This window comes from Doryrhamphus excisus, chromosome 18 (assembly GCF_030265055.1).
Source record: "Doryrhamphus excisus isolate RoL2022-K1 chromosome 18, RoL_Dexc_1.0, whole genome shotgun sequence".
Lineage (NCBI taxonomy): Eukaryota > Metazoa > Chordata > Actinopteri > Syngnathiformes > Syngnathidae > Doryrhamphus > Doryrhamphus excisus.
Genome location: NC_080483.1, coordinates 7,707,957 through 7,726,972, shown reverse-complemented (window position 1 = coordinate 7,726,972; position 19,016 = coordinate 7,707,957). Strand labels below are relative to the sequence as shown.

Here is a 19,016-nt window from a genome sequence, read left to right as displayed (position 1 = left end):
TTAGCTTAGCTGTTCTTCATTTCAGTCAACATTCTGTTTTTTACAATTGTTTGCCATAAATTATGACAAATCTCCTGGACAAAAATGAAACCATTTCCTGTCTCTTTTTTTTTTGTAAGCTTTCACCTGACTTCCTGTTTGGGAGCCACCAGAGGAACACAGACGGCAACTGGCGGATGAAACAGGTAAAAGTCTTCTCTTTTCGCACACATTCATCGCCGAAAGGGAATCACCTTGACTTTGACCTTGAGTAATGTGCCAACTTTTGATGTCTTCCCGGCACAGCAGGCGAAGAAAAAGCTTTTTAAAAAAAGGCTCCTTAAGACTCTGGTGACTCTTCCTTGAAGTTGTCACAGTATGAAAAGCAACTTTGGAGCACAAACACCGACATGAATAATGATGTTTCTGCACCTTCATGACTTAATATCTATCATAAATGCCTGATTAACTCATTCACTCCCAAAGACGTATTTATACGTTTTTTTTTCAACCCAACCACTCGCTTCCAAAGACTTATTTATACGTCTTTTAGGTGATGATGCAACTCTACAATAGAAGCAAGCATGCTCGGTGCTCTTTTTTTTGCTCATTTTCTTCCCTTTGTATTGAATTGTGGACTCCTATAGAGCAGCTACACACAATAACTAGCATAGAAAGCTTTTTAGATCTTCTGCACCTATTCCAGCTGTATTTTCTTGGATTTCCATTTTTATTTATTCAAACCACTGCCCGCCTGTTACACCCACAAACGTAATAACTGCCCACAAACGTAATAATCCACAAACGTAGTACAAATCTGCAGCTTTGAATGTAATAATCCCGCAAATAAATTTCCCACAAACGTAATAAAATTTGCCCACTGCAAACATAATACTGAATTTCCCGCAACTGTAATAACTATTACATTTGCAGGAAATTATTAAATTTTATTTGTGGGTGTACATCTGCATTTTAGTTACAGTACATTATTGTATGTGTGAATTTGTGTGTATATGGGGAAGAAATAATCAATATAAAATATAATTATAATAATAGTAATACAGTTGTATTAAAACAATTGCAATTATCACAATAATGTTATCTTTTTAATTTAAAATAAATTATAAATTAATAATTAAAGATGCCTTTAATGTATTCAAATGATACTCTTTGAATAATATTTTTTCCATTATCTTGTTAAAATCCTCAAAATGACATCTACACCTTCTCCCTCATTAAAAGCAGAAAGAACAAACAACAACAACAACCACAATTATTTTGTCTCATATTACATTTGTGGGAAGTTATTACATTTACAGATTTTCACTTTCCCACATATGTAATAATTTCCTGCAAATGTAATAGTTATTACATTCAGTATTACGGGAAAATTCCGTATTACGTTTGCAGTAGGCAAATTTTATTACGTTTGTGGGAAATTTATTACATTTGCGGGATTGCAGATTTGTATTACGTTTGTGGTTTATTACGTTTATGGGTAATTAGTACGTTTGCGGTGTAACACCGCCTCCTGCACTCCCACTCCGCTGTGATTGGTCCCACTCAGCTTGTATAGCAAACAGCTTGTACCCGGGCACGGCCATATAAGGAATTCACCGGCTAAATTAAGTTGTTAACTTCTCACAAGGCTCACCGTGGCATCACAGTGAGCCAGAGTGAGCTCATGAAAATCCATGAACTCTCATTATTGGATTTGCAACAAGGGCATCTCCACTGTATTATTGCTGAATACATTCAAGTAATGCCAGCTTTACACATTTGAGTTTCCAGGAGATCAGCATTTATGCATATTAAGGTGGTGAAATAGCAACTCATGCTCTTACCCAAGTAGCTCTTAGTGCTCCATGTTGCATCACAATGGGGTGTGTGTGTGCATTTGGTGTAAAGTCTCTTTTTAAAAAAAAAAAAAAAAAAAAGGCCTCTTCTTAGCAGAGGAGCAGTTTTGGGGCTTAGTGCTTTAATCCGCCTTGCAGGAAGAGATGGCAAACATTTGTAGGGGGGTATACAATATGTATACATAGTGCCATTGTTAAAAGTAGGTTACAGGAATTGGGGAAAGGTACTTAATTATGGCTGCTTCTGCATGAAAAGTTACAATGGTGTGCGACCCACCCTTTTGTGTAAGTTATAAAGCAGATATGAAAGCCTACATGCCTCTTTTAAGCTTTTAAACATGAAATTCTATTGAAAAAAAACAGCCGACATCTTTTAATGGGGTAAGAAAAAAATGGAGAGAATTCAGTCTTATCAGCATGGCTCCACTTGATTTTGGTCGTAAACTTTTGCATCCCTGTTTTCGTTGTCATTAGTTTATGTACTGTATATGTTGATGTTATGGGAGAAAATTTATTTTTGTTTGTAAGTTTTCCTCAACCCTGCAAAATAATTCTTATACGGGCCATTCCACCCATATGTGACATATGCTGATTGGAACTCTTTCCAAATAAATGTACATTTCTGTATTTTTTCAGTTCTAAATTTAATAATACACAAAATGAACCGCTCATAATTTGTATTCGCCAATCTCAGGCAACTTTATGAAAATTGTATTTAATCAGGGGTGTCTCACAAGATTAAAAGTCATGTAAAAATGTATTTTTGTCTTGTTCTCGCAGACCCAATCACCTGTTTTGTGTCTTGTGTCACAATCTGTTTGTTTCTTTTGGCTTTTTCCCTGATTACTGGGTCGCCATAGTGGATCTTTTTTGCTCCGCATATTGATTTTTGGCTTGAGCCCTTCATATTTCGGATACCCTTCCTGACAAATATGATGGTGCTTACTAGTGGTGATTCGAACCTGAGGCATCCTCTCCAGAAAGTCCAGAACGCTAACCACTACACCATGGTCGGCTCCATCTTGTGACATATGCATTACTTTGCTTCATGTTACTGAACATTTATTATTTATTATTAAATTACGTATTATTTTTTTTAATTATTTATTATTTGTTATTTACTATTTATTTTTTATTTTTTATGATTTATTATTATTTTTTTTTTATTTCCTGAGGACGCACATAGCATCACATCATTGGAATGGACCACCTGCAAAATACTTTTTCATATTCCACATTAGTATTAAGAATTTGCCTGTTGCACCTTGCCTGCTCACACTTGTGGCCTGTTTGTTGGAAGAGCATGCAGCGTGCCGCCTCCTCCGACACCATTAGCACCATGGCACTCACCAACGCCAACACCCACTGTCAGGACTGTGCCCCCCTGCATGACTCCAGGCAACCGCTCTCGCACTCACGGTCCATGATCCTGCCAGAGAATGGCAAGGTATCACCAATGGTAAACTCCATATACAGTATAAATGACAGCATCCACATACATCAAGACAGCAGCCACATCCTGGCCTGACCTGTCTTACAGCATGCCCAGCAGTGCAGAGACTACTCGTGCAAGGTGACCAACATCGTCGTGGAGCCGCCATCGCCCGAGAGCTCCCCAGACGGAGAAGGCACACCAGTGAGAAAACCTTACCTCTTACTTTGCATATCAATCCCCTCCGCCCTGCTTTGAGCTCTGTTTACTTTCTCCTTATACTTTAAACGCTTCTGTGTACATCAAATGGTGAGGACAGCTTGTCCCTTTTCCCTGATTATGCAGGTGTCATTGTACATTGAGAAGGACAATCTGTCCATTATAGAGTACATACCTTAAATAAATAGATACTGCATTGAGGAATATCTGAATGGTATTAGGACAGGTATGCACTGTATACATAGGAATGCTATAATGTAATAAATGCTATTACATTACATTTATTGTTATTACCACAAGAATGAAGATGTATTTTTAGAGAAGTAGTTAGTATTAATGTTGTATTTTTTATGGGTATTTAATATTGTAATATTATTATTGTCATAACATGGCAAGAATCAAATTTAAATTTTACTTGGAAAAATATTTTCACGAGCAGGATTGCATGACTAATTGCTCAAATTGTGTTTTATTAAATTTATTAATTAACAGTAAATTGTTAATTTATAATTGAAATTTAGTTTAAGTTATTATAATTATTTTTATTTTTATTTTTATTTTTATTTTTATTTTTATTTTTATTTTTATTTTTATTTTTATTTTTATTTTTATTTTTATTTTTATTTTTATTTTTATTTTTATTTTTATTTTTATTTTTATTTTTATTTTTATTTTTATTTTTATTTTTATTTTTATTTTTATTTTTATTGTGATGTCCCATAATTATCAGGCCAATATCAGTATAAAAATACAATATCTGTTATATTGGTATCATGAAAAACAATATTTAAAAAAATGCTGCATACAACACATACTGTATGTGTTCATTCTACCACAGGAGATATGTCATGTTGCACATATCGGTATCCGCTGATATCAGTATCGGGACTTGAGAGTTATTATTTTATTATAGTTGTAACCAGTTTAACCAGCTTGTCCAATGGCTGGCAACACCAAATAAAAACGGATGTGTACTTGCAGGAGTTGGAGAAAGCTGGGCTCTTGAACAAGACCAAGATTGCAGAAGGAGGCCGGAAACTCAGGTGAAGCGTATATTATAGGAACAATACAAAGTAATACAGAAGTAATACAAAATAATCCTGTACATTGGGGCAAAGAGTGAAATGTATGTGTGTGTTTTATTGTAGAAAAAACTGGAGTCCATCCTGGGTGGTGTTGGTCGGGAACAGTCTGGTTTTCTTCAAAGATCCTAAATCACAGACGCCTTCCAGCTGGGTAAGACCATGTAGTTGCAAAAGGAGAAATCTGACTTTGATTCTACTATATTCTTAAAAAAGAAGAGGTTTTTTGTTTACTATTATGGATGTCATGCCCTACATAGGAGAAAACCCTATTGTGTGTGATTGTGTGTGTGTGTGTGTGTGTGTGTGTGTGTCTAGTATGGAGGGTGAGAAGGAGGGGCTTTCTTTTGTTTCTTTGTTTTTTTTCCTTTTAATTGTGGTAATTGTTTTAATTCTGTAAAGCACTTTGTGTTGCATGTCTTTGCAGGAAAAGTGCTATACAAATAAAGTTGATTTGATTTGAAAGTTGAAAACATTGCCACTCTGAAGATGTTACAGCTGCATAGATAAAAGTAAATAAAAGAGGCATGCACACTATGCTAAATTATGCATTATTATTATTATTAAACACACCTACTGAGTGTTGAATCAGAACAACTTGATTTTGAACTTATTTTACTTCTCATCCAGGTCCATGTGCCAATGCTCTGATTCAACTCCCCAGATATAACGTACTGAAAACCTTTAAACACTTTTTGTTCCAATACTTTTTGAATTTGTGAAGTGATCATGAAACTTGTTTTGTGCTTAGCAAAGATTGCGCATGTGTGTGTTACCTGGGGCACAGCTTTACATGCTCGGAGCAGGAAGAGGGCAGGATATAATACTTGTAAAATGTTCAAAAGTTAGCGCCCTCTAGGCAGCCACGAAATTGTTGCAAATAGTCTTTTTTTACATTTCAATTTTAAATGAATAAATGGACACAATTTGGGACACCGTCTGTCATTGAAGGGGGATGGGGGGAGTCTTGCAGCCAAAGAGCACCTGCTTTAGAGTAGGATCAGGATCAGGATGGTGGCGCTGTATGAGTGCTACTGGCACAGGTGAGCTAGGGTTCATTGAGAGGAAGCATGAATTCCAACACAATAATAACACAATAATGGCTGTGTGTTGACTACTCTAAAGTATTGTTCCTTAAGAATATACTGTATCAGTAACAGGGGTCTCAAACTCAATTTACTTGGGGGCCACTGGAGCTCGGGTCTGGGTGAGAGTAGGCCGCATCAGGTTTTCCAAAAAAAAAAAAACGCATTTATTAAAAACAATATATTTTTTTAAACTTCTCTTTGGTTCCAATTTTCTACAAGAAAAGCTCTGATAAAACATTCCACTGTTCTCAAATATCTTACTTTTTATTTTTCTACACAAAATAAGATGAAAAATAAATAAACAAATCAAGAATAAAGGAAATCAATCAATCAGTAATAAATAAATATAATAATAATAATAATAAAACGGCAAATAATACAAACTTAAGAAACCACATATAGTTGGTGGCTAGACAAATAATTTTTTTCAGATTAAAATGAACAAAGCATTATTAGAGCCCTGTAGACATGACAAAACACGACTATAGTCACATTTATACATTTTTTATTTACAACATATTGCGCAACTGCAGGGTCTTGAGACACATGCTAACTCGCAGACTAGAGAGCTAGCGACCTAAACGGTAGCCTTCAAGTTATTTCCTTTAAACTTAAATAGCCAAAAACTTACCACTTCCACACAGATAGGGAGGATAACTATTAACAGTTATTTAACCTTTAACATGAACATTAATCAAACGTATTAATTTTTTGTGGGTACATGATACCATACAGCATCCATATCAAACTTGCGTGGGCTGCACTAACATTAAACTTTCATATCAAGGCGGGGGCCTTAAACTAGTGTTTGAGACCCCTGCTGTGTAATGAATATGCTGTAGGGCGGCACGGCGGTCGAGTGGTTAGCACGCAGACCTCACAGCTAGGAGACCAGGGTTCAATTCCACCCTCGGCCATCTCTGTGTGCATTTTCTCCCCGTGTATGCATGGGTTTTCTCCGGGTACTCCGGTTTCCTCCCACATTCCAAAAACATGCTAGGTTAATTGGTGATTCCAAATTGTCCATAGGTATGAATGTGAGTGTGAATGGTTGTTTGTCTATATGTGCCCTATGATTGGCTGGCCACCAGTCCAGGGTGTACCTCCCTCTCCCAAAGACAGCTGGGATAGGCTCCAGCACCCCCCCCACGACCCTTGTGAGGAAAAAGCGGCGGAAAATGAATGAATATGCTGTAACTTGATGTGCATGATGTCTTGGATGTAACCAGAAACCAGGCAACAGTCGCCCTGAGAGCAGCGTTGACCTCAGAGGAGCAAAGCTGCATTGGGCCAACGAGCTGTCCAGCAAGAAGAACGTCTTCAAGGTAAACAACCCTGAGGAATATTCACTCTTATAATAACACACTTGACAATATTTCATTTGCATATGTGTTCGTTCTAGCTGAGGACGGTGACGGGCAACGAATTCTTGCTGCAGTCAGAGACGGATTCTCTGATCAAAGAATGGTATCACACCATCCAGAACGTCATCGAGAGGCTGGTGGGGAGATCCTACAGTCACGTAAAAACATTGGCACCGAATATATGATATGTAATATGTGATCGCCTCTTCCAGGACCGAGAAAACCCGTTAGACAACATCCTCCTCTACTCTCTGAGGAGAGCAGGTAGCGTGGAAATGCTGGACCACAGCGGAGACGAAGATGACAGGAGAACGTCACGTAAGTATCTCCCTCACGTTTGGCGTCTCTCGTTCTCGCTCCGCCGAGCCGCCGCCTCCCCTCGCCACTGGATCATCATCACTCTTTTTTTTCTCCATATTCGCACAGGCATCTTACATCCCGCCATCCTCTCCTCAATTCTCTCCTCCATCCAGCCCTTTTACATTTTCACCTTGCCGCCATGGCAGGTCACCCCGCCTTTGGCCTCGTCTCCACTGAGGCGCCACCCTGTTCTCCCACTTTTCATCCTCACCACCATTCCATCACATCTGCTGCCCTGCCCCACACTAGGATGCCCCGCACTGACCACCTCCTTGTCCTCTTCTTCCCGCTCCTTTCCCCCTCCCCTTGCAGTCCCTCGCTCGGCCTCCAACCTGGAGAACACGGAGAAGAAGAGGGTGAAGACGCGGCTGAAGAAGCTCATTCTGAAGAGGCCTCCTTTGCAGGCCTTGCAGGAGAAGGGACTGATTAAAGGTACATCTCATTTTTACATATATACATAGTAGCTCTGACACACCAACTGCTGGGGTCATGACCCCCCCCGCATCTCCGTGCAAATTACGTGCTTGATTCTTGTCACCAGCAAGAAGTACTTACATTGATGAGACCTGACATTAACGCTACATGGAGTCAGCTATGGCGTATATGACAAAAAATGTTATCCTCCCATTCTGTGTGGAAGTGGTAAGTTTTTGGCTTCTTACTGTGTAGGTAAACAAAAAATAATAAAGTAATGTAATACCACTGGTAAAGGTTGCGTTGCACATAAAGTAGTTCTCACACTTCACAAACCAACAGGAGCTTATCAATCCAAATGCCTACCTCGCTTACGGTGCAACCAAAAATAATTAGTGGAAGACACAGTGTAACTGTAACACATAGATTATGCCGGTATCGAAAAGGAAGCTTACAAAACAATGCTATATATAAGCATTCAAAACATTGCTATTTTATACTAATTTTTAACCCACAAGGCATGCTGGGAAGCCCACACGCACACTTTCCAAACAGGATGTTATCCAGCATAGTTGAATCTGTGTGTTGCAGTTACATTGTGTGTTCCACCTGTGTTACCAATAGTGTTATTGTTGGTTGCACAGTGAGGGAGGGAGGCGTTTGCTTTGATGACCTGTTTGATTCCGCATACTGTGTTTTCCTCCCACATTCCAAAAACATGCATACCAGGCTAAGTGTTTATGGTTCCATTTATCACAGCAAGTCTTCCAGGTCATGAAGCATCAAAGCAGCTCCAGACCATCACACTATCACCACCATATTTTACTCTTGGTATGTTGTTCATTTTATGCCAGATGTAATGGGACACACATCTTCCTACAAGTTCAACTTTTGTCAGGTAAAGAAATCAGGAAGGGGCCGCAGGGGAGCTGGTGCCTATCCCAGCTGTCTTCGGGCGAGAGGCAGGGTACACTCTGGACTGGTGGCCAGCCAATCACAGGGCACATATAGACAAACAACCATTCACACTCACATTCATACCCCTGGACAATTTTGGAGTTGCCAATTAACCTAGCATGTTTTTGGAATGTGGGAGGAAACCGGGGTCCCAGAGAAAACCCACGCATGCACGGGGAGAACATGCAAACTCCACACAGAGATGGCCGAGGGTGGAATTGAACCCTGGTGTCCTAGCTGTGAGGTCTGCGCCCTAACCACTCGACCGCCGTGCCGTGCCGCCCCGTGACAAACATGTAAAAGAAAAATAATAATCAGGAAGGGAGTTAAGACTTTTTCACACCACTGTACCGTTCCCTGCTAATTATGTAGAATATGGTGTAAAGTACATGTGCATTGCCTTGCATCATCAAGAGTCAGAATAGAGTTAGTCTCCCAGTGCATACTTTACATCTATACAGCAGCACACAGCAAGTAAAGACTCAATTAAAACTCCAGTGTTCTGAAAAGTATATGTGTTCGTGTGTGTTTGTGTCGTTGCCCCTCAGATCAGGTGTTTGGCTGTCGTCTAGAGATGCTGTGCGAGAGAGAGAAGAGCACGGTCCCTCGCTTCGTCAGGCTTTGCGCTGAGACTGTGGAGAAGAGAGGTACGCTGAAAGCACAACAAGCTCACGCTCGTCTTCCACAGCCGTAGTGCAAACGTGTGCACAGCGATGTGATGATGGACAAATAAAAAGACCTTTTCTGCTAGGACATAAAATATTGATGAAATGTCTTCCTGCAGAGCGTTTTTTGCACAGTGCCCAAACAGAGATTTGGCAAGAAATCTAGTCTTTTTCTTATTAGCTCTGCCAAGGACATTGTTTTCATCTTTATTTCTTTCTTAGCTAAAAAGATCTGGATAGCATTTTGGATCCAGCATTTTTAATGCAGCAATATAATAATAATGATTGTAGTTAGTGGTAAAATGTTATTCTGTTTATTTGTATTTCATTTTTTTCTATTCTATATTTTATTATATTATTCTGTTTTTATGTTATTGTATTCTATTCTGTTTTGTTTAGGGCTGTCAAATGATTAAAAATTGTAATCAGGTTAGTTTTTCAATTAATTAATCGTGATTAATCACCATTAGCAACTCTGTCTGATGCTTATTTTTACTGTATTTTTATGAAGAGAAAGATATAAATGACAGTAAAAGATGATATGTATTTGTTGATGCGTATATATATCAACAGCTCCAAATCAACCCAATGTGTTAATCAAGCTAAAAGATAACACACACAAAAATCTATTACTAAAGTCTCTTTAATGGGGCTGCATGGTGGACGAGTGGTAAGCATGTTGGCCACAGATCAGGAAGACCTGGGTTCGAATCTTCGCTTGTTCATCTCTGTGTGGAGTTTGTATGTTCTCTCAATGCTAGCTTAATTGGTGACTCCAAATTGTCCATAGGTATGAATGTGAGTGTGAATGGTTGTTTGTCTATATGTGCCCTGTGATTGGCTGGCGACCCGGCCTCTCACCTAAAGTTAGCTGGGATAGGCTCCAGCATAGCCATGACCCTAATGAGGGGTTGCGTTCATAGACATTATGTAAATGTACTTGTTTCCACTGAACTCTGTCTGCCATCATAACAGAGAGGCGTGTTTGCTTTCACAAAAAAAAAAAAACATAATTAATGAAATAAATTAGTTAGCCTGTATTCTGTATTTTATTCCATTATATTGTAATGTATTGAATTTTTAGTTTTTAGTTTTTTTAGTTTCATTATATTTTTCTATAGGCTGCACGGCGGTCGAGTAGTTAGCGCGCAGACCTCACAGCTAGAGTTCAATCCCACCCTCAGCCATCTCTGTGTGGAGTTTGCATGTTCTCCCCGTGCATGCGTGGGTTTTCTCCGGGTACTCCGGTTTCCTCCCACATTCCAAAAACATGCTTATTTTATAACATGGATTACAAAGTGCAAAATTAGTAATTGTGTTCATTTAGTAATATGATTTCATGAAAAATTAAGGAAATGTCTACAAATATACAAAAATCCTGCATCCACATTATTTAAAAAAAAAACCAAAAACACCTTAAACTGTTTTTTGGAAAGCAGGAAGTGAACAAATGAAACAGTTACTGATTGTAAAAGTAAACTGTATTATGGAAAGCAGGAAGTGAACAAATGTAACAGTTACTGATTGTAAAAGTACCAGATGGAGGGGTAGGATTTAATAAGCTTTGCTTCTTCCTACTCCTTTTGGACATGTGGAACTGTGAACTGATTATGGGATGCACTCAATTGTAATCTGATGCATGTTCATTACCATTACTTATATTGTGCATGCATTACCAAATTGTAATGCTTTTTGACATATTTACTAATTAGTTTGAGAGTTATAACTAATGAGTCTGCCATGAAGCTTAGTGTGTTAGAGTTGAGAGCGCATGCCGATACTTCTCCTTTTATCCACCATGAAAGTGTCTTTTAATTGACTATGTCCACACACGTCAGTGGACTTAAGGAACTAAACAAACTCCTGGGCATGACTTGGTTTGTGTGTTCTGTCGCAGGATTGGACACTGATGGCATCTACAGGGTGTCTGGGAACCTGGCGGTCATTCAGAAACTACGCTTCCTGGTCAACCATGGTGAGGAAAGCAGCGTGGAGGGGGGGGCTATGTATGCTTAACTGTCAGATGAGACTTAATGAGACATAATGAATGACTTCATTCAATTGTATAATGTGGATATGTTTTTTTCCCCATATGAAATGTCCCTTTGTGTTCATGTTAATGCACCCATAAAGCATCAGCAGGTTGTCCAATCTGAAGGAAGCAGACATTGACCCTCCATATGAGTCATTCATTTATTTAAATACAGTAGATGATTGCATATTCTACATTTACCATGTACGCATTTATGTATTTCTCATCAAAACATTTTGAAGTACTCATTATATGCAGTGAATTATTCCTATCAACCCAAATGCCTACCTCACTCACGGTGCAACAAACATAATTACCACACTGATTATATGGGTATTGAAATAAATGCTGACACACTAATTTGCATAAAAGATGATACTATTTTATACTCATTTACAGTGTATTGGGGGAAGCATGTCTTTTTTTTGCACCAAAAATTGTTCCCTGCTATGGAGAGAGAAGGTAAAAGGGCTTGTAAAGGACTGGAAAAAATACTACCTCACAAATATTACATAATCAATCGGAAAATTAGTGTGAAAATTGATCATAAAGTAGCTTTACCGTAAAGAGTTAAAGGACCCCCTCTTGATCTCCACCTGCTGAGTAAGTGTGTGCTTCTTTCAGAGCGTGCGGTGACCACCGATGGTCGTTACATGTTCCCAGCAGAGTTGGTGCAAGGTAGACGCAGACAAAAGAATACAAAAAACATTTTCCTCTTCTTCTGCTTTATTTGGGTCACATGTTGCTGCAGCTTTTGTGTGTGTTTGCCTGAGCTTCGGACACACAGACACAGTAGCTCGTCTTGAAGGGTGTTTTTGTTTTTTTGTTTTTTTTTTAGGTGGTTTTGCTACCATTTGCTTAATGTATGTTTGTCCCTGAGGCCTATCTGCTTTACGTTTTCTGATGTAATAACAAGCAGCAGGTTGTACAGACCGGAAGCACACGGTCTGAGGCTGCCCCCTAGCGGAGGAAGTCAGAAGCAACGCTTGATTAATAATTGTGTGATGTACGTTTGTGTCTTCCTCTTGCTTTCTTTCACTCAGCAGCTCCAAGCCTGTTTTGCTCGTTTCTAACATGATCGCTCTATTTCACACTTTCATCACTTCCTTCTGTGCCTCACTCCCTTTTCTCTATTTCCTCAGAGGAGAAGCTCAATTTGGACGAGAGTGAGTGGGAGGACATCCACGTCATCTCGGGAGCTTTGAAACTTTTCTTCCGCGAGCTTCCTGAGCCCCTGGTGCCCTACGGCTTCTTTTCTGACATGGTGGAGACAGTCAGTAAGTTCAACAAAGTCATTATGCTAAACCACTTTTTTTTTCATCCTCAATGTATATTTTTGATATTTTTATATCTATATTATGTATGCACTCCTGAGTTTATATTAAATATATTTGCATTTCTCTGTTGGGTCTGGAACGGAACCCCCAGGAATTCAGTCAATTTCCCGCGAAGCAGGATTCTTTATTTACAGTGAAGAAAATAAGTATTTGAACACCCTGCTATTTTGCTATTTCTCCCACTTAGAAATCATGGAGGGGTCTGAAATTTTCATCGTAGGTGCAAGTCCACTGTGAGAGAGATAAACTAAAAAGAAAAATCCAGAAATCACAATGCATGATTTTTTTAACAATTTATTTGTGTGATACAGCTGCTAATAAGTATTTGAACACCTGAGAAAATGAATGTTAATATTTGGTACAGTAGCCTTTGTTTGCTATTACAGAGGTCAAACGTTTCCTGTAGTTTTTCACCAGGTTTGCACACACTGCAGGAGGGATCTTGGCCCACTCCTCCACACAGATCTTCTCTAGATCAGTCAGGTTTCTGGGCTGTCGCTGAGAAACACGGAGTTTGAGCTCCCTCCAAAGATTTTCGATTGGGTTCAGGTCTGGAGACTGGCTGGGCCATGCTAGAACCTTGATATGCTTCTTACGGAGCCACTCCTTGGTTTTCCTGGCTGTGTGCTTCGGGACGTTGTCGTGTTGGAAGACCCAGCCACGACCCATCTTCAATGCTCTGACAGAGGGAAGGAGGTTGTTCCCCAAAATCTCACAATACACGGCCCCAGTCATCCTCTCTTTAATGCAGTGCACTCGTCCTGTCCCATGTGCAGAAAAACACCCCCAAAGCATGATGCTACCACCCCCATGCTTCACAGTAGGGATGGTGTTCTTCGGATTGTACTCTTCATTCTTCTTCCTCCAAACACGCTTATTGGAATTATGACCAAAAAGTTCTATTTTGGTCTCATCTGACCATAAAACTTTCTCCCATGACTCCTCTGTATCATCCAAATGGTCATATGCAAACTTAAGACGGGCCTTGACATGTGCTGGTTTAAGCAGGGGAACCTTTCGTGCCATGCATGATTTCACATCATGACGTCTTAGTGTATTACCTACAGTAACCTTGGAAACGGTGGTCCCAGCTCTTTTCAGGTCATTGACCAAGTCCTGTCGTGTAGTTCTGGGCTGATTCCTCACCTTTCTTAGAATCATTGAGACCCCACGAGGTGATATCTTGCATGGGGCTCCACTCCGATTGAGATTGACCGTCATGTTTAGCTTCTTCCATTTTCTAATGATAGCTCCAACAGTGGACCTTTTTTCACCAAGCTGCTTGGTAATTGCTCCGTAGCCCTTTCCAGCCTTGTGGAGGTGTACAATTTTGTCTCTGGTGTCTTTGGACAGCTCTTTGGTCTTCGCCATGTTACAAGTTAAAGTCTTACTGATTGTATGGGGTGGACAGGTGTCTTTATGCAGCTAACGACCTCAAACAGGTGCATCTGATTCAGGATGATACATGGAGTGCAGGTGGACTTCTAATGGGCAGACTAACAGGTCTTTCAGGGTCAGAATTCTAGATGATACACAGGTGTTCAAATACTTATTTGCAGCTGTATCACACAAATAAATTGTTAAAAAATCATGCATTGTGATTTCTGGATTTTTCTTTTTAGTTTATCTCTCTCACAGTGGACATGCACCTACGATGAAAATTTCAGACCCCTCCATGATTTCTAAGTGGGAGAAATAGCAAAATAGCAGGGTGTTCAAATACTTATTTTCTTCACTGTATAATGGAATATTTATTTTTAACATGATTAGAGCCCTCTAGACATGGAATAACACCCCTATAGTCATGACGAGAAAATAAGATACAATATAGACTCACATATGTTAGCATTATTGTTTCATGTTTACTTCCTGTTCTGTACAGTACTTCCTGTGGTGGCTAATTCCTCATTAATGTAACATTACTGACACCTAGTGGCCAGTGTAGAATACAACATATCACAACATCTTTAAATGCGTCTTCTCAATGTCTTATATTTATATTTGATTTCTTTTAGCATTTTCATGTTAGAAAAAGCATAATTTAGGCACAAATATGTCAACTTTTCTTAAATATGCATATTAACAAGCATATTCAAATACGTTTTGTTAAACATTTTTCAAATTTTTTTGATAGACTGAAGCAAAGTGGCGAGGGATTGCTTTACCTGGTGTAAAATTGTAGTTTCATATATTTTTTTAAATTGCTGATGTACCACTAGATGGCACCAGTGTACCACCGGTGGTACATGCACCACAGTTTGACCATCTTTGCACGACACTACACATTCTCTTTCCTGACATGTTTCTTTATGCTCTGTGTCGTTCAGAGATTTTGGACTACACGGACAAAGTGGAGCGTTTGAAGACGCTGGTACAAAAGATGCCTCCGCCCAACCACGACACGCTGCAGTTCATCTGCCGCCACCTCAAACGGTACGCCACCGAAGAAGCTGCACATGCAGTAATACATTAGGTGAAAAATACACATGAAAACTTGCTTTGGGGATACTTATACATATACATGCATTAGAAATACATATCATTTCTTGATATGTAAAGTAAATTCAAAAAACTACCACTACTAGTATTACTACTAATAATAATGACAATAATGATAATAGGCTGCACAGTGGATGAGTGGTTACAGCTAGGAGACCCGTGTTTGATTCCCCGCTCTGCAATCTCTGTGTGGAGTTTGCATGTTCTCCCCGTGCATGCGTGGGTTTTATCCAGATATTCTGGTTTCCTCTCACATTCCAAAAACATGCTAGGTTAATTGGTTACTCCAAATTGTCCATAGGTATGAATGTGAGTGTGAATGGTTGTTTGTCTATATGTGCCCTGTGATTGGCTGGACACCAGTCCAGGGTGTACCCCGCCTCTCGCCCGAAGACAGCTGGGATAGGCTCGCGACCCTCATGAGGAAAAGCAGAATAGAAAATGAATGTATAAGTATTATTGTTGTCATTATTATACTCAAAATAGTAATGATGATAATAATACTATGCATATCTTATGAACATATATGAGATGATATATTGTCATCTAATTTGCATAACTGTTCGTGCAAGTAAGTCGTGTGGCAACCAGCTTTGAGGCGCATTACCGCATGTAGCATGTTGGCGTGTAGCCCTTTGCTATGAACATGATACGGAAGGATAAGTTGCATTCACAGGCAGTCCCATTATAATGTGTTTATGAGTGAGGGGTGACCCCCCCCCCCCCCCCCCCCCAGCCCCATAATAGAAAAAGACAGGGTCACAAACAAAGCTGCCACTAGGAACAAAGAAAAAACTGCTGGAGCCTCGGATGGAACCCACTCCCTTGACTTTCAAAGGCAGCAGCTGTAGCATTACACTAGGGACGGACAGGCAGACGGCAGTGAGCGTGGTGTATTATTTTTTTTCCTCCCTCTGCCTTGCAACAGTGATGATGATCTTTTGAGCATTTGCCGAAAATGCGTCCCCTTACACAAAATAACCCCCCCTCAGCCCCCACCTAAAATCATAATGAATTAGTTCCAAATATTACAAAGAAATGCATTAGTTCATGTGTATTGGATGGATGTTAAGTAAATACTAATATGAATTGTGGCCACAAGATGGTGCTGTTTTTCTGTGAGAGGACCAGGCTGTTGTTAAGTTTGTGTCCCAAATGAAAGGTTTTGTTGACATTGCATGAAAAGTGTGTCTTGTCGTGATGTCTGCAACAGTGTGTTGGTGTGTGTCACATGATCAGCGTTGCCCATCCATTCCTCCACCTTTCCTGATGGGGAGGAAGGTCCCATGAGAGCCTTGTGGTTTGTCTGCTAGAAGGCATACCACGCCGCCGCCACCACCACCACCACTGGATCCTCTCCTTCTCCTTTTTTTTTCATCCCTCCTTTCTGTTTCATGTGGAAGTTTTGAGCAATGGCTGGCCGCCTTTGTGGCTTGGTGGGAAGGGCATTTTTAGAAGAACGCCTCATTGCGGTGGCTTCAAGTCATTCCTGAGTCCCCCTGCAGTCACACAGCGACATACTGGAGGTGGAAGCAGGCGCATTTAGATGCTCATGTGCCCACATCTCACTTGGCCAAACACAAGAACACGGCCATCAAAGGATTACATATATAAATGTCGCCACCATTTAGTCGGAAGCTGTGCAGATTCTGTTCATATTCGACTGTTCTATCAGTCGGACGATGACCCCGACATGATGGGCTTTTCTGCCAGGCAGTCACGACAGTGTTCCAGCAGATGGCGCTGCAGTGGATAGTTCATCAAGTTCATAAAGAGCATACAGAAAAATTAAAAGCTGCCTCTTCGGTTTTTCATTTAGGTGTTTTTTTAGGAATATCTTTACTTGGCCACACGGTGGACAAGTGGTTGCCATGTAGGCCACACATTCAGCTGACGTGGGTTCGATTCTCCACTTGGGTTCGATTCAATTCTCCCCCATTCCAAAAAACATGCATGTTAGGTTAATTTATGACTTTAAAAGTGAATGGTTGTTTGTGTATATGTGCCCTGTGATTGGTTGTAACCCTCCTCTGACCTGAAGTCAGCTGGGATAGGCTCCAGCACGCACGCGACCCTAGTCAGGATAAGCGGTATAGAAAATGGATGGATGAAACTCTTCTTTTCATATAAACTAAAGACGTTTTTATGACTTTATTCCCAACATATTATTCCAAAAATTACAACATTATTCTTTTTTTTTTTTTTTTACTTTTTTCTCAATATTTTTTTTCTTAATATTTTGACTTTATTCTTGTAAAATTACAGCTGTTATTTTGCAAATATTTCAGATTTATTTAGTTTTGTTTCTTCCTCTTCTTTTCATATAATCTAAGGACATTTTTATGACTTTATTCCCAACATATTATTTTAAAAATTACAACCTTATTCTTTTTTTTTAGATTTTTGCTTTAACATTTCTACTCATGAGATAATTTTTCCTCATAATGGTACACTTTATCTTCTCGTAATAGTGTTTTTTTTTCTCATTAGTAGTACTTTTTTCTTAATATTTTGACTTTATTCTTGTAAAATTACAGCTGTTTTTTTGCAAATATTTCAAATTTATTTAGTTTTGTTTCTTTCTCATAATACTGTCAGATGACTTAAAAAAACAATTATTTTCTTTAATATTTCATCTCTATGCTACTAAAATGATGTGATTTTACCTCATAATATTATCATTTTTTTCTGTTAATATTGATATTTTTTTTCTCATTAGAAAATGTATTTTCCTCTTACTATTTTGACTTAATATTGTAAAATGATTATTATTGAATACAATAATGAGTAATACTTGTAGTAAATCCTGTCATGTGTGCAGTGTTTTAGAGCATTCGGACGCCAACCGGATGACCACCCAGAACATCGGCATCGTGTTCGGCCCGACGTTGATGCGCCCCGAGTGCGACAGCGGCAACATGGCGGTGAACATGGTGTACCAGAACCAGGCGGTGGAGCTCATTCTCACCGAGTACGAGCACATCTTTGTAGGCGGGCGCTGAGGTCGACCCTGTTGACTTTTAGACGGTGTCAAATGGATTTCACATTAAGAGATAATTAGAAGGAAGCGGCGTGTTGCTTTGTCATCTGGCCGCCACGAGACTCCCCTTTTGGCCGCCGTGCTTTTTGACTGCAGATGTGGAGCCCAGCTGTGGATGGAGCGGGCGCTTCTTTGTCACTTCTCCTTGATAGCCTCATTGACTGAAGCCAAGCCAGTGATAAATCCTCTCCAGGCCCCCAACCCCCACCCCTGCACGACCACCTTCTCAGAGAACCAAAAGAAGGAGTAGTGGAACCATGTCACTGTGAATGCGCCTCTATGCAGCCCAGCATTAACACATACTTCCATTCAAAAACACACCAGTACTACTTTCCTACCAAATAGTACTTTATTTCTTGTGGAACTTCCTCTTTTTCCTTTATGTGAAAGTATCTCCCATATCTACATACTATACGTCCGATACCTGCTTTGTCCACTGCTAAGCATCTAGATTATGGATGCTCCCATCCTGCTGATTATGAGCGAAATGGGCCGATCCCCATCACATTCATGAAGTGCACATTTTTCGATGTGTTTATGATGAGGACAATTCCAACATCCACGCTTTTTAACGTACACTGGCCGATAAGAGCATCCCTAATCTTAATGCTCCCTTTGACTCCAAAGATGGACTTTTAAATGTGTTGTGACACCGCATATGTCCTGAAATAAAATTAAAAAAGTGAGCCCCC

The 19,016-nt window shown here is 39.7% G+C and overlaps 1 protein-coding gene across 6 annotated transcripts in view; it reads left to right on the top strand.

Annotated features, from left to right (window-relative positions):
* arhgap9 (Rho GTPase activating protein 9) overlaps positions 1-19,016 on the top strand; it is a 42,988-nt gene extending 23,972 nt beyond the window's left edge. For 3 of the 6 annotated variants that reach the window (XM_058054294.1, XM_058054295.1, XM_058054299.1), the window contains 15 exons: positions 120-185; positions 3,136-3,294; positions 3,376-3,471; positions 4,468-4,529; positions 4,635-4,722; positions 6,886-6,981; positions 7,059-7,157; positions 7,233-7,338; positions 7,693-7,812; positions 9,300-9,398; positions 11,314-11,391; positions 12,073-12,126; positions 12,591-12,725; positions 15,113-15,218; positions 18,106-19,016. In XM_058054294.1, coding sequence (XP_057910277.1) covers positions 120-185; positions 3,136-3,294; positions 3,376-3,471; positions 4,468-4,529; positions 4,635-4,722; positions 6,886-6,981; positions 7,059-7,157; positions 7,233-7,338; positions 7,693-7,812; positions 9,300-9,398; positions 11,314-11,391; positions 12,073-12,126; positions 12,591-12,725; positions 15,113-15,218; positions 18,106-18,286 — 1,545 coding nt within the window. In that variant the 3' untranslated portion in view covers positions 18,287-19,016. The remainder of the gene's footprint in view (positions 1-119; positions 186-3,135; positions 3,295-3,375; positions 3,472-4,467; positions 4,530-4,634; positions 4,723-6,885; positions 6,982-7,058; positions 7,158-7,232; positions 7,339-7,692; positions 7,813-9,299; positions 9,399-11,313; positions 11,392-12,072; positions 12,127-12,590; positions 12,726-15,112; positions 15,219-18,105) is intronic. The other 3 variants (XM_058054296.1, XM_058054298.1, XM_058054297.1) reach the window with 3 other exon arrangements.